General features: G+C 36.0%; 1 protein-coding gene and 1 pseudogene across 1 annotated transcript; one reads left to right on the forward strand and one right to left on the reverse strand.

The window, feature by feature from the left end:
- Positions 1-2,505, forward strand: LOC142606396 (uncharacterized). Its single transcript, XM_075777757.1, has 2 exons — positions 1-748; positions 1,687-2,505. The coding sequence occupies exons 1-2, from the start codon at positions 1-3 to the stop codon at positions 2,460-2,462; spliced, it is 1,524 nt and encodes a 507-aa protein (XP_075633872.1). The 3' UTR covers positions 2,463-2,505.
- Positions 2,506-2,984: 479 nt separating this feature from the next.
- Positions 2,985-11,952, reverse strand: LOC142606398 (subtilisin-like protease SBT4.15; annotated as a pseudogene).
- Between the last annotated feature and the right edge of the window lie 4,010 nt (positions 11,953-15,962).

Raw genomic sequence — 15,962 nt, forward strand, 5'->3', positions numbered from 1 at the left:
ATGGCTCAATCCATAGCGATCCTGACTGTGTGTTTGCTCCTCCTCTTCACGGTGATGGTGGCAGAGGCAGATTCCAAAAAGGCGAAGAAAGTGAAATGCCAAGACAAAAGCTACCCTAATTGTTACCATCAAGACCTATATTGCCCTGACTCCTGCCTTCGCAATTGTCAGGTGGATTGTGCCTCGTGCCAACCTGTTTGTAGTCTTGACTCCCAACCATCGCCGCCACCTCCAACAACATATCCTTCACCCTCTCCACCCTCTCCTTCTACCATTTATTCTTCCCCACCTCCACCACCTCCCAAGACTATCTACTCTTCACCACCTCCACCTCCATTGACAACATCCACTCCCCCTTCTTCGCATCCCCCTCCACCACCACCATCGCCGCCACCGCCATCACCAAAGCCTAAGAAGCACTCACCTCCACCTCCACCAAAGCCTAAGAAGCACTCACCTCCACCCCCACCAAAGCCTAAGAAGCATTCACCTCCACCTCCACCAGAGCCTAAGAAGCACTCACCTCCACCCCCTTCTACTATTTACTCTTCACCCCCTCCACCTCCTTTGACAACACCCACTCCCCCTTCGCATTCTCCTCCACCTCCCCCAGCTTCGGGTTCTGAAGGAAAGAAAGTTAAATGCATGAATAAGAACTACCCTCACTGCTATGCCATGGAGCATAATTGTCCTAGTGGTTGCCCCGAGCAATGTGAGGTCGACTGCGGTACCTGCAGTCCCGTTTGCAGTAAGTTTGTCCCTGCATCTTATATTCCCTTCTTCTTTTCTTCTTTAGGAATTAAATTAATTAGTACCAACATATGATTTCATCTAAGAATCTTTTCTGAATATGTGATTTCTTTTAAACTTGTTTTAGGAATAGTCTATCAATCCTATTATTTAAGTCTAGCAGAATTTGAAACTCTAATGAGAAGAAAAAAAAAAAAAAAAAAAAAAAAAAAAAAAAAAAATATATATATATATATATATATATATATATATATATATAGACATACACACGTACGGGTCACTAACCCGGCCGTGTAATGTATTGAAAAGTTTAACAAAATATAATTGTTTTCTTTTTTTTCTTCCAAAAATGAAATTTAAAATTATAGTAATTATTAATAAATATTTATTATGATTCTATTTGTGTGGAATTTAAAATCAATTAAAAATACATAAATAAAAAGATGACATATAATTATGAGTTTTTTGAGGTAAAATATTTTGAGATTAACCAAAAGTAAAATGCATTCGGTTTATATATATTTATATATGCGCGTGTTAATGAAAACATATGAATTTTTCAAAATTTATATGTGACAATCTTATTAGAAAAATTAATAAAAATAGTTATCTTGATTCAGATGTATTACGAATTACAAAAGTAATTTGTATATTTTATTTATTATGTTATTAAAATGATAATGACACTAATCAAATTCATTATCTTGCCATTTAGTAATCCTTTTAGAAAAATATTGATACTATCTTAACTAGCATATTGCTTGATACTATCATTGTATATACAATGATTGGTGTGACATTTATCATTTTAACTAGATCCAACAATTGTCCTGTGCTACAAAATTCTTGCATGATAACTCTATCACTATGTTTTGAAAATACGTCAAATGAGGTGAGTAAATTTTGATAACATTGACACATGCAAATTTTGATTAGATTGCAACCGACCTGGCGCTGTGTGCCAAGATCCCCGATTCGTTGGTGGAGATGGAATCACCTTTTACTTCCATGGCAAAAAAGGCCAAGACTTCTGTATAGTTTCTGATTCTAATCTCCATATCAATGCTCACTTCATTGGAAAAAGAAACCAAAACATGAAGAGGGACTTCACTTGGGTCCAGTCTCTAGGAATCCTCTTTGACACCCACAATCTCTTCATTGGCGCAAAGAATACATCAATTTGGGACGACTCCAATGACCGCCTTTCCCTAGGTTTCGACGGTGAACCCATACACTTGCTTGATGGTGAAGGCACCAAGTGGGAGTCCATGACATCACCAAGTGTTACAATCACAAGGCTACGCGACACTAACTCCGTAGAAGTTGAGGTTGAAGGAAATTTCAAGATCAAAGCAACAGTCGTGCCTATAACCGAGAAAGATTCACGTGTTCACAATTATGGGATCACACAAGAGGATTGCTTTGCTCATCTGGACTTGAGCTTCAAGTTTTATGCATTGAGTGGCCAAGTTAATGGTGTTTTGGGACAAACTTATGCGAGCAATTATGTAAGTAAGGTGAAGATGGGAGTGGTCATGCCTGTTTTGGGTGGTGAGAAAGAATTCTCATCCTCAAGTCTCTTTGCCACAGATTGTGCCGTTGCAAGATTTAGTGGTCAGTTCACGGAAGGCAATTCTCTGGAGAATTTGGAGTATGGCAATCTAAATTGCTCTAGTGGGATGAATGGCCGTGGAGTGGTTTGTAAGAGATAACTAATCGAATCTCTTGCTCTTTAGTGCTCTATCTAGCTAGCTAATGAGCTATATGTGTAAGTGAGCACTCTTTCATCATAAAATTTTAAATAAGGTCAGAGTCATCATCAGTGACATATATCTTGGCCATTTAATTAATATCTTTTTTCAATTAGTTCATATATTACAACCAAATGGTAAGCTACAAATATTATGTTTCTTTCTTTGGCATTGAAAAAAAAAAACTATTAAATAACTGCAAAATATGCATATAGTTAGAGTATCAACAACTCTAAATTGTAGTGTGCAAATTTGAAATTAACTAAACTTTCTGAGAAAAAAAATTTGTTTTATAATCTTCGAGATCCTCACTTGTTACAAAATGCTTGCCAAGCTCTATATGTAAGAAGCAAAACTTCACTTGTTTTAATCTTTTGGCTAGAAAGTAAAATATGAAAAACCTAAACAAGTAAAGGGGGAAAACAAAAGAAGAAAAAAAGGCAGAGCACCTGCAATATTACACAATAGGCCTAAAAATTTGACCTACATCTTTTGTGTTAGATAAACGAAAATGGGGCTCTTAACTTTGTGTTTAGTGTCACTCCATTCCAATGATGCTGATAAACTGGTAATATTGTTCAATGGTGGCCCCTTTATCACAACCATGGAAGATTTCTCCTCGTGCAAGTGACTAAAAGCTAGTTGTTTAGGAACAACTGTGACCTTGAGAATCGCTGGCGCCTTGACAATTGCCTTGTATATAGCTTTTTCTGATCCCACATTTGTAACTTTCCTATGAAACATGGTTGATATACTAGAGTTAGGGTTATTAAGCTGTAGAGACATGGATGGGTAATTTAGGGCATCCTGTCCTCCAATGTTAGGGAGACTTGAGCAACTGGTGTTCTCATTAGTGAATAAGCTTATAGCTATCCCGGTATAATTCTCATTACATAGGAAGCGGGCGTAGTCATACTTTGACAAGTTATAGATCAAACCAGGCTGCAGTGCTCTAATTGGGTCAATATGGCCGGCACCATAGGCTAACTCAGCTTGGTCATCCTTGACTTTTAATTCATATGTTGATAATCAATCAAGAAGAAAAATTATAAAACACCCGGAAAGCCTAATTTTTCATATTAAAGTTAATATTAGGGAAATATGAGATGGTATCTTGAATGTATATATCTAGAAGGAAGACAAATGCTAAACTTATTACAAGTTTTACTACCAGAGGTTTACAAAAGCTAAGCTGATAATATAAATTTCACTGGAGTAACTAATAAATAATTATCTAAATTACTTTTTTTGTGAATTGTGAAACCTATTTATAAGGATTATGCAATGAATTGTGACACCTATTTTTGTGAATTGTGACGGTCATGACTTGAATATTATACAATTCTTATTAGAAAATGGTGTTCTCCATTTCACTAATCATGGAGAAAGTACGTTCCTAGTTAAGATTTTATTTTTGAAGCAAACAGTATACAGATTGTATTCTAACACTGGATACATGTTTACATGTGTAATATTATTCTAAACTAATTGGCATGATAGCCACATTGTTGGTAAACATTAAGCAATGTGAATGCCATTCAGAATTTGAAATAAACAGTAACAATCTCTAATTGACACCATCAAGTGGTGGTTCTTTCAAAATGACGCTAATCTTTTATAAAGAATGAGTGAAAGTGGGAGAATATCAGGGGACTAACCGGTTGTCATTAGGGCATGATTTGATTGCAGCAGGAGACCAATCAAGGAGGAATGTTTTGACATAGGCAGCAGCACTGGTCACATGAGGGCAAGCCATTGATGTTCCAGAGATTACATTATAGACATTAACCCGGTTGTCATCAGGACTCGCAGTAATTGATATAAGTTTAGAGTAACCAGCTAGTATATTTACCCCAGGTGCCACAATATTCGGCTGCAAATGAAACATAATTTAAAACCCACATACTTGTATATATGCTAACAACAAAGTACACAAATTTATACCTAGAACAGTAATCATTGCAAATGGTTACCTTAAGTATGGTGGAAGAGACATTGACTGGACCTCGGGATGAAAAGGAAGCCACAAAGGGTGCAGCGGCATTGCGTGTTGTTTTGGTCTTGTATATGACAGCCTGAGGGTTTTTGAAAGTTTTACCAATAAAAAAGAATTGGTAAAGAATGTTAAAATATTAATGAGAAAACAAAAAGAGGTAGAATAAGAATAAATAGAATTAAAGTGGTTAGAAAAAAAAAAAAAAAACCCCTTAGCTATTATACATTCAGTATTTAGAATTATGTTCAGTGAATCCTAATTAAGGCATATACAGGACTTAAAGTCAGTCTAACTCTATATTAGTATGAGCCTAGAATATACACTGGTCAGAACAAAGAAAAAGAAAAATCTAATAACAACTTTCTCAGGCCATTATGGGGGGCATTTTATATGACAAATTTGATTCCTCATACTCACTTGGTTGAGTTGATATATATAATAATTTTGTCACCAGCATTAGCATCAACATAGACAGCAGGGAGTGTAAATGAAAAGCCCGTATCTACTTTCTCTTGGAGAGTTATAATCATCCCGATCACACCAACACTCTTAAGGTAACCTGCACTTGCTTTTTCTTTGCATAGCACAATCTTTCCCCTGACCTTTTTCTCGTCCAAAGTCCCAAAATCACACGTCCTGCACAATGCTTTAATTGATTAGTGCTACTATTATCAACAGTCTGAATGAATATTAGGTTAGGTGATATTCAATTACAGTATAAATCATGAAATAGAAAATGCTTTGTAATTGCCAGGGATCTTTATCTAGTGTTAAACTACCATTGGCAGCATTTCCGGCGCTGGTTAGAGGGTAAATCCGGCTTTTTGGCAAATATGTGTTGACGGAAGTCCCTGTTATTCAATGCACCAGTAAATGTATGATTCCCTTTGATATCAAGTGAAATGAAAAAGGATCATCCCATCATAATTCATGAGACAAAAGTTGTTTTTAAGATCATGCTAATTTGAAATCTTTTTATTTTGTGGTTCAGATTAAATATTATAAATATAGTACTATATCATTCAAAATTTTAAGGGTAGCGAAACTTTGTACACTGACCCAAATAGAAAGAATCGACTTACAGCAATTTCCACGCCATTTCCAAATTTAACCAGAGTACTAAACTGCCTATCCATGGTAGAAGCTCCAGCAGTCATTATCCAAGGAGCTGTGTTCTCCACAGAAGATGCATATGGGCCGTCATTCCCTGCTGAACATGTTGTCAAAATTCCCTTCATCATTGCGTGAAAGGCACCGATGGCAATGGGATCATCCAAGTAGCTACTTGCAGCCCCTCCGATAGATATTGATATCAAGTCAACTCCATCATTAATGGCATCGTCCATTCCAGCCAGAAGGTCAACATCACTGCAACCTTCGAGCCAACACACCTTGTACATTGCAATGCGTGCTGATGGAACTCTACCTCGGGCTGTGCCTTCGGCTAAACCATACAAGTTCGCGCCTGCTATGGAGACACCTGCCGCAATGGATGAAGCGTGACTGCCGTGGCCTTCCTCGTCTGCTGGGGATTCAATTGATGGGAAAGTGGAGGGGTTGTCGTGGTAGAACCTTGCACCAATTACCTTGCTGCATAAAAGGGTGAATAGTTTTGAAATTAAATGAGATCCATGCATGTAAAGAAGCATTACTTTAAAATTCATTTTCAACTTGTGTAACGCTAAAAAAAAAAAAATCATTTTTATTTATTTATTAGAATTTTTGATATGATCTCTTAGAGCATCCACAGCAGTGGAGTTAAAATTTTAGCAATTTAGCTCCACAAAATGTTACTTTATTTATTTTACCTATTCACTTTACAAAACATGCTACAGTAGTGAATCTATTTTAGCTTTCAACACAATAAAATAACATAAACATCACAATAAAATAATATTTCTACTACAATAAAATAATACATCTCACAAAACAAAAAAACACCACAAACCGATCCACCACCACTGCCAACCAACCAAGATCAACCGCCCACAACCATCCAACAAAAACTAACAAGCCAACAACCACCCACAACCATTGCTAAAAATTCAAATTAGCCAAAAACCACTACACAAATTACAAAGAAACCCACACCAACAAACCCACACAAATCACAGAGAAAAACCACCACACCAACATAGCCACAGAGAAACCCACGAATAGGTCAACAGTGAGACGGAGGACTGGACAAGATGGGTCGGCGGCATGGGACAGTGACGTGGGCGATGAGAATGAGGATCGGCGGTGAAATGGAGGACTGGGCGAGATGGGTCGGCGATGAAGGTCGACGATCCAGAACTTATCGGCGGCGAGGCTCGACGATCCAGAACTTATCGGCGGCGAGGCTCGACGATCCAGACCTTATCGACGGCGAAGCTCGACGATTCAGCAAGAATCGGCGGCGAAGCAGAGAGTAGATGAGGGAGAGAAAAAAAAAAAAAAAAAAAAAAAAAAAGAGAAGGAAAAACGATAAAAGAAGAGAAGCCAGAGAGAACGTAAAAGAACGAAGAAAAAATATTTTTTAAAGGATAGAAGAGAGAGAAATTTAATAAAATAAATTTTTTTTTTTTTACCTTTGAGCTATAGTACACATCTATCTTTAGATGTGTACTGTAGCTGGAAGCAAATTTTTTTTTTGCCATAGCTCCATTGTTGGAGCACACTTTTTGGTGGTTAAGAAGCTAAAATATACCAATATACCAATATACCATCACTGCTGTGAGTGCTCTTATGATTTGAATAATATCAATTTTATTTAGATTCACTCGATATAATTTTTAATGTGCACTACCATTAGTAACGAAGCCAGAAACTTTTTCAGAAGGGCTAAACTATGTACAACAAAAGTCTTAAATAACAAAAATATTAACTCAATAAAATTGTATCCTAAATTTCGTAGTCTATTTTTCCAAAAAAACTCATACACATATTGGTGGCCGTAATTAGGATCACCTTCGAAGAAAGCAATGCTTATTTCTTAAGGTTCATTGTCCAGTTGAGTCTTTGCAGGGGTTTAACATATGAAGTGTGTGCTTGACAAAAATTATTTTTGTCAATTTATTTTACTATTCAGTTTATTTTTGCTACTATTTATGGGTCTCACTGAATTTTTTGATACTATTCATGAATTTCACTGTTCTATTTCAATTAAATTTTACCTTTATTTATAGTATTTTTAACAAAAAAGTTTTCAATTTCAGCAACATAATCGTATTCCAAACAGACCTGAAGTTTTAGTATTTTGAATAGATGATTGAGCAATAAGATTTGAATCTTTGAACACTTTTTTTCTTAAAATATATATAATGTCTCCATTAAATTACTCCCACTTTTAAAACAATGAAAATTAAAATTTATAAACTAGTTATACAATATATAGTCAACTTTTTACACATAAACAAGTGTATAGTGTTCAATCAAACAAAAGCATAAAATACTATGGTACACGAAGCATTAACGAACAACAACTAAAGTAAAGAAATATAATAAACAACAACTTATCTTTTTCTGTAGACCTGTGGTACACGAAGTGGCCTCTGACTGTGTGTGGTACGTACACAACGTGGCATTAATCTACTGAAGTAAAGGTAAGCAAACACTACTTTACCAAAAAGAGAGAGGAGAGACTATTTATCAAAGATTCAAAATAGAGAAAGATCTCAGCAAAAAAAAAAAAAAAAACAAAGAGAGATATACCCACTGCCACTGGTTTGGGGGCGCTAGAAGTTGATTGGAGGCTAGATTGAAGCGGAGCTGGTGAAAGGGAGACTACGGTGGCATAAGGAAGTTGTCTTTATATTTAGATTTGTTTTTCTTTCAAGTTAACGTTGGATATATACTAGAGATATTTTCTCTTTTTGTATTTGGAGGGTCTGATTTACAAGGGAACTTGTTTCCCCTTATATTGCTGATTTGGTTTTTTCTTTGAGCAATGCTGATTTAGGAAATTGTTATAGTTTTTTTGGTGTTTGGATTTAGGGGGCTTTTTATCCCCAGAAAAAAAGAAAAATTGGAGGAGTTATTAGTCCAAAGAAATCGGAGGTGTTTGGATTTGGGTTTTTTGAATTAATTGATTTTTTTATTGGGGTTTCCCTTAATTTTAAGATTCTAGCGGGGCCAGGAAGTTAATTTACATGTAATATACTAAAGTGCATCAAATTTTTTTTTTTATTATTAATTTTTTTATTTTATAGACACACACACAGGGGAAGGGGATGACTATAGTGCATCAATTTTATAGTGCTATAAATGGAATTTTCAAAAAGTTAAGAGGCCATGGCCTCCCTAGCTTCCCCACTCCACTATATGAATAGCTATTGTGAAAAAATGTTAATAAATTTAAATTTTGGGTGTGTTTGGATATTTATTTGTTGAAAACTGAAAATTTATTACTGAAAATACTGTAACAAAATAATTTTTAAATGTGTGAATAATGCTGTGAAATCCAATTTACTTAGAAATTTGTAAAAAATTGGGTTTGACAGTACGTAAACAGTACCACCGAAACCCACTAAATAAACGTGAACGTGCAGATTGCGCAAAACACCCAATCCAAAGGCACGCTTTGTGTTACTAGACATAATGTTTTGGAGTTTGGTCACCATTTTTAATGCGCACCACCATATTAACTATTGTGAAAAAAAGTTAACAAATTCAAATTTTGTGTTACTAGACATAATGTTTTGCGGTTTGGTCACAATGGAGGAGAGAAATTGAGGTTGTTTACTTGTTGCAGCCAGTGAAGTTGACTCCTACTTGGCAAGAACCCTTCCATTTTGATGGAGGAGGTCCAAATCCTTTGTCATCAAAACTGGGGGAATCCATATAAATTCCTGAAAAATAAGGGGAGGAAAAAGGAAAGATAAAGAAAGTTATCAAAACTGCCCCATGTCTACTAACTATATAAAAAGCGGCTATGCCGCTACAGTGTTTCGACACTGTTGATTCAATTTATTTCATTGTATAGCACTGTAGCTGCAACAGTGATTTGGTTTAGTGATTTTTTTTTAAAGTAATCGGTCTTTTTTTATTTTTATTATTTTTTTAATATTGATGTAAACTGACATTCATATTGTTATACTGACATAACAAATTTCACAATTATTAACGTGTCAATTTCTTACAAGTTGAAATAAAATATGAGATTGGTTTTTTTTTTCTTTCTAGTAATCGGTTTGTGTTTTTTTTTTCTTTTAGATATTGATGTAAGCTAACATTTATATTGTTATACTGACACAACAAATTTCACAATTATTGACCTGTCAATTTCTTACAAGCCGAAATAAAATAATAAAATATGAGACTATAGCCAACCACAACTGAAAATAAATGTTTAAAAAAAAATGTTACAACACTTATTATTATCACAATATTTTCACAATTGTTAAGATCTCAGTTTCTTATAGACCAAATAAAAAAGATACTAAGTCCACAACATTTTAACATTTAATTTCTATAGTGTGTAAAGTTTTTTTTTTCCAAGTAATCGGTTTGTGTTGTTTTTTTCTTTTAAATATTTATATAAACTGACATATATATTGTTATACTGATACAACAAATTTCACAATATTTTCACAATTATTGAGGTATCAATTTCTTACAAGTCGAAAAAAAAAAATAAAATATGAGACTGTAATCGCAATTGAAAATTAATTTTTTGAGAAAATGTTACAACACTTATTGTTATCACAATATTTTCACAATTGTTGAGATCTCAGTTTCTTATATATCAAATAAAAAATTGCTAAATCCACCACATTTTAAAATTAATTTTACAACAAATCATAGGTAAGCTATTATTGATGGATAGCACTGGAGCTACAGTGCTTTTGGTTTATTCAACTGGCACTATAGCTATAGTGCCTAAAGTTTTTTTTTTTTCCCCAGTAATCGGTTTGTGTTTTTTTTTTTTCCTTTGAAATATTTATGTAAGCTGGCATATATATGATTATACTGATACAACAAATTTCATAATATTTTCACAATTATTGACGTGTCAATTTCTTACAAGTCAAAATAAAATAATAAAATATAAGACTGTGACTAACCACAATTGAAAATACAAGTTTTGAGAAAATGTTACAACACTTATTATTATCACAATATTTTCACAATTGTTGATATCTCAGTTTTTTATAGATCAAATAAAAAAAAATGTTAAGTCCACAACATTTTAACATTAATTTCTACCGTGCCTAAAGTTTTTTTCCCCCCAATAATCAGATTGTTTTTTTTTTTTTTTTTTTTTTTTTTTTTTTTTTTTTTTTATCTTTTAAATATTTATGATAATAGACATATATATTGTTATACTGATACAATAAATTTCACAATATTTTTACAAATATTGAAGTATCAATTTCTTACCAGTCGAAATAAAATAATAAAATATGAGACTGTGACCAACCACAACTAAAAATAAATGTTTTAAGAATAACAATAACAATGTTATAAGTTTAAAACCAATAATAACTTGTCATTTAGAATTTGTTCTAAAAATGTTATGAATGTAGCATTTCTCTCAAATAAAAAAAAAATATATCTATTCGAATCATAAAAATGAAGATATTGTGAAAATATTGTGATATTTTTTTGTATTCTTAGACTTCTTTTTTAATAAAGTCAAATTGGGTAAGCTAAAATTCACAGTTTCACACACAAAATTTGTATTAATTTTCTCACTACTGGGGCAGCACGTGCCTTGCACGTGCAACCAACGCTAGTAATAAGGTTAAAGTCAAAACTCTTTGAGAAGTCTTACTTTATTACCTGTATCTAATACTCCAACAATAATATTACTTTCAATTTGATTATTTCTCTTCACTGATTGAGGCATTTTCAAGAAATCTCATGATCTTGTTGTATGAAGTTTTCGCATTCTGCTAGGAAATATTAACACTACATTTTCGTTCTCTGCAAAGGATGCATATATGTATATAAATTACATAAGAAAATCACCCCAAGAGAAAAAGAAAAAGGAAAAAAGAAAGAAAGAAATGTTGTGTAACATAATTTTTAGTGTGCACTAGTGTGCACCTCGTGTGTTATTGTGTTCTTGTGTCTTGCAGTCCTGTCTTTGTCGGTTTTTCTGCTGCCTCAACTTCTGTGGTCAGTAAGCCCTTTTAGAGCCCTCTCCCGACTGCTCTGCCCCCGTCAAAGGTCCTTAGGGTTGAATCTCCACTGCCAAAAGCTCCTCCTCCGCCGTCAAGACCACTGCCATCATCAAATCTGTCACCTTTGACCTCCGATTAGGACATAAGACATATCATTGCGTAGATTTTCAATCGCTCTACACAGTGCCACCAGATACTTCTTCATCTGAGCATCCACGCGCCGGCCACATTTTCGGCAAAATCTTTCACGCACTTCATACGCTACCAAGGTTGCTTCGATCTTGTTGCCGCTGCCACCATCAGAATCACCTTTCTCCGATCTAGATCTTCTAGAAAAAATATGCTTCATCTGATAGGCCAAGCGCACTCACGCACCACTCGAAGTTTCGGCGACGTTGCTCCACACGCCTCACATGACCCACGCGCCGCTGGGTCATCTGTTGACGTCATCTGCTGACTTCATCACTGCCACATTAGCCCTAGCTGACGTCATCAGCGCCAACATCTGCTTACGTCATCACGCTTATGTCATCATTGATTGCTGCGTTAGCCACCATTGACTTGACCGTTGACTTTGGCCAGCATTGATTGTTGACTTTTGGTCAGGTTTGACTTTTTGCAGTCCAGGTGCTTCTTACCTAGTTTTTTGCGTAGATTTCATTTTTACAGTCCATTTTTGCATATTTTGCTTCTAAATGAAGAATAAGGACATGTCTTCTTCTTGTTGCAATAATCGTCGCCCACAATCCAACAAACGTTTTTGCAATTTTTGTTAACGTTTTGGCCATAATGTTGAGACTTGCTATCATCGCAACAAATTAGCTGTTTTAATTTCTGTTGCTACTGTTGCTAACACTAAGAGTGTCCAACCAATGGCTCCTGTCTCTACACAGTCTAAGTCTTTAGGTTGCACTTTCACCATGTCCACAGATGACCTTAAAAACATCATCGCCAATGTCATTTGTATGGTTGGTAATGCATCTTATTCCTCTTCTCTCTTAGCTTTATCTGGTATGTCTCATTCCTCTTGGCTTATGGATTTTGCTTGTTGCAATCACAAGACACCTCACTCGTCCTTATTTTCTGAACTTAAACTTGCACTACACCCTTTTAATATTCGCATAGCAAATGGTTCCACAATGTCTGGTCATGATATAGGCTCCGTTTCGACCTCCAACCTTTCAGTTCCTGGGGTTTTTAATGTTCCTGACCTTTCTTACAATTTGTTTTTTGTGGGACAATTAGCTAGTTGGGTTATCACATTATATTTGATTATTCTGGGTGTATTGTGCAGGATCTAAGGACAGAATAGGAGCTTGGGACTGATCCTAGAGTTGGGCGTATGTTTCCCATGGACAACCTTCATCTTCCACTTGTTGCTCATGTTTTTGTTGCCGCAGCTACTGCAGTTTCTTCTATTCCTTCCCTTGCACTTTGGCATGCTCGACTTGGTTATGCATCTTCTTCTCGAGTACAACAATTGGCTCCTAGAGGTTTGTTAGGTTTAGTGTCTACAAAAATTTTTGATTGTGTTTCATGTTAGTTAGGAAAACAACCAGCTTTTCCTTTCAATACTAGTGAATTAATATCCACTGATATCTTTGACTTTATTTATTCTGATGTTTTGGGGCCTTCCTTTGTCTCTAGTATTGGTGGATCTTGATATTTTGTTGTCTTTGTTGATGATTACTCTCGCTATAGCTGGATTTTTAATATGAAACATCATTCTGAATTATTGCAAGTATATTCTAATTTTGCAAAAATGGTTGAAACTCAATTTTCTAAACGTATCAAAATTTTTCGATCTAATAATGCTCTTAAGTACACTCAATATGTTTTCCAAGCTGTTTTGCATTCCTATGGCACTGTTCATCAACTAACTTGTCCAGGTACCTCTTAACAAAATGGTAGAGCCGAATGAAAACTTCGTTATATTCTTGACACTGTTCGTGCTCTCCTTCTCTCTACCAAAGTTCCTACTCTTTTTTGGGGCGAAGCTGCTCTTCATGCTATTAATCACATTCTCAGTCTTGTCATCTAAAATTAAACTCCATATGAGCACATTTTTGGGTCATCTCCAGACTATCACCACCTTCACTTCTTCGGTTCTGTTTGTTTCGTTCTTCTTCAACCACATGAGCATAACAAACTTGAGCCTACGTCAAGGCTTTGTTGTTTTCTTGGCTATGGCGAAACTCAAAAGGGGTATCAGTGTTATGATCCTGTTTCTCATCGACTTCGTATCTCCCGCAACATTGTCTTTTGGGAACATCGCCTCTTTGTCAAGCTCTCTCACTTCCATGCTTCTCTATCTTCCTCCTCTGTCTTAGATCTATTTCTAGATGAGGCACATATTCCTTCTGTTGCTACTCCTAATCCTCTTGTAGCTGCTCCTGTAGACTTCTCTGTCTAACCACCAGATATCCTTGATCCCTTTCCTAGTTCCCCCTTTAATGAACAGGTGGAAGATGAACAGGTCAAAGACGAACTACCCAACCCTGAGCTTGGATCCCCTGCTCTTGCTTCACTTGAAGATCTTACACAAGACATTCCACATCGTCACTCAACTCGGGTAAGATCTATTCCTGCATATTTATTTGACTATCATTGTTACACTGCCCTTGCTACACTGCACGAGCCTCACACCTATCATGAGGCTTCCACTGGCCCTTTATGTTAGATTGCAATGAAAGAGGAACTTGATGCATTATCTAAAAACCATACTTGGGACTTGGTCACTCTCCCCATTAGGAAATCTGTGGTTGGTTGTAAGTAGATCTACAAGATTAATACTCGCTTTGATGGGTCCATTGAGCGCTACAAAGCTCGTCTTGTTGCAAAAAGTTTTACACAAGAGTATAGGATTGATTATGAAAAGACCTTTGCTCTGGTTGCTCGTATCTCATTTGTTCGTGCCCTCTTAGCTATTGTTGCTGCTAGTAAATGGGACCTTTTCCAGATGGATGTCAAAAATGCATTCCTTAATGGGGATTTAAGTGAAGAAGTTTATATGCAACCTCCTCCTAGTCTCTCTGTTGAATCAAACAAAGTTTGTCACCTTCGACGTGCACTTTATGGCCTTAAACAAGCTCCACGAGTTTGGTTTGCCAAATTTAGCTCTACCATCTCTCGCTTGGGTTACATGGCAAGTCATTATGATTCTGCCTTATTTCTTCGTCACACTGACAAAGGCACTATTTTACTTCTCCTGTATGTGGATGATATGATCATAACTGGTGATGACCTTAGTGGCATTCAAGAACTCAAGGATTTTCTCAGTCAGCAGTTTGAGATGAAAGATCTTGGACATCTCAGCTACTTCTTGGGTCTTGAAATCACTCATTCTATAGATGGACTTTACATTACTCAAGTCAAGTATGCCTCTGAACTCTTGTCTTGAGCTGGACTCACTGATAGCAAGATTGTTGACACTCTAGTTGAGCTTAATGCGCATTTGACTCCCTCAGGGAGGGAAACCATTGTCTAATCCCTCTCTTTACAGAAACTTAGTTAGCAAACTAGTTTATCTCACTGTTACTCGTCCAGACATTTCCTATGTTGTTCACCAGGTGAGCCAGTATCTATCTGCTCTACGATCGACTCACTATGCTGTTGTTCTACGTATTCTTCGGTACCTAAAGGGCACTCTCTTCCATGGTCTTTTCTATTCTCCTCAGTCTCCTCTTATTCTCTGTGCATTTTCTGATGCTGATTGGGCAGGAGATCCCACTGATCGCAGGTCTACCACTGGTTATTACTTTCTTCTTGGTTCTTCTCTGATTTCTTGGCGAAGGAAGAAACAAACTCATGTGGCCCACTCCAATACTGAAGTAAAATATCGTGCCCTTATTGATACCACATTTGAGCTCCTTTGGCTACGATGGCTTCTCAAAGACTTAGGTGTGTCTACATCCTCTGCTATCCTCTTTATTGTGACAACAAGAGTGCCATTCATATTGCTTAAAATGATGTCTTCCATGAACGGACTAAACACATCGAGATCGATTGTCATTTTATCTGTTATCATCTTGTCCATGGTGCTCTCAAACTAATCTCAATCTCCTCTATAGATCAACTTGCGGATATTTTCACCAAGTCACATCCTAAAGGGCGCCTTCGTACTTTGGTTGACAACCTCAAGTTGGTCTCACATCTACCTTGAGTTTCAGGGGGGTTGTTAACGTGTATAGTGTTATGGGCTTTAGGCCTAACTAGATTACTTGCATAGCACACATTCTTGTACTACACCTTTACTTGTACTGCACTCCTATGCCTCCTATATAAAGGCACACATTTTTATTCTTTAGTTGAGAAATACAATACAATTATTTAGTACTTCTAACATTGCTGCAAATGCAT

This window comes from Castanea sativa, chromosome 8, assembly GCF_040712315.1.
Source record: "Castanea sativa cultivar Marrone di Chiusa Pesio chromosome 8, ASM4071231v1".
NCBI classification, from domain to species: Eukaryota; Viridiplantae; Streptophyta; class Magnoliopsida; order Fagales; family Fagaceae; genus Castanea; species Castanea sativa.

What these genes read in the sequence shown, in the direction of transcription:
- LOC142606396 (XM_075777757.1), top strand. Translation starts at nt 1, where the DNA reads ATGGCTCAATCCATAGCGATCCTGACTGTGTGTTTGCTCCTCCTCTTC. An exon ending in TACCTGCAGTCCCGTTTGCA is followed by an intron (nt 749 to 1,686) that starts GTAAGTTTGTCC and finishes AATTTTGATTAG; the next exon opens with ATTGCAACCGACCTGGCGCT.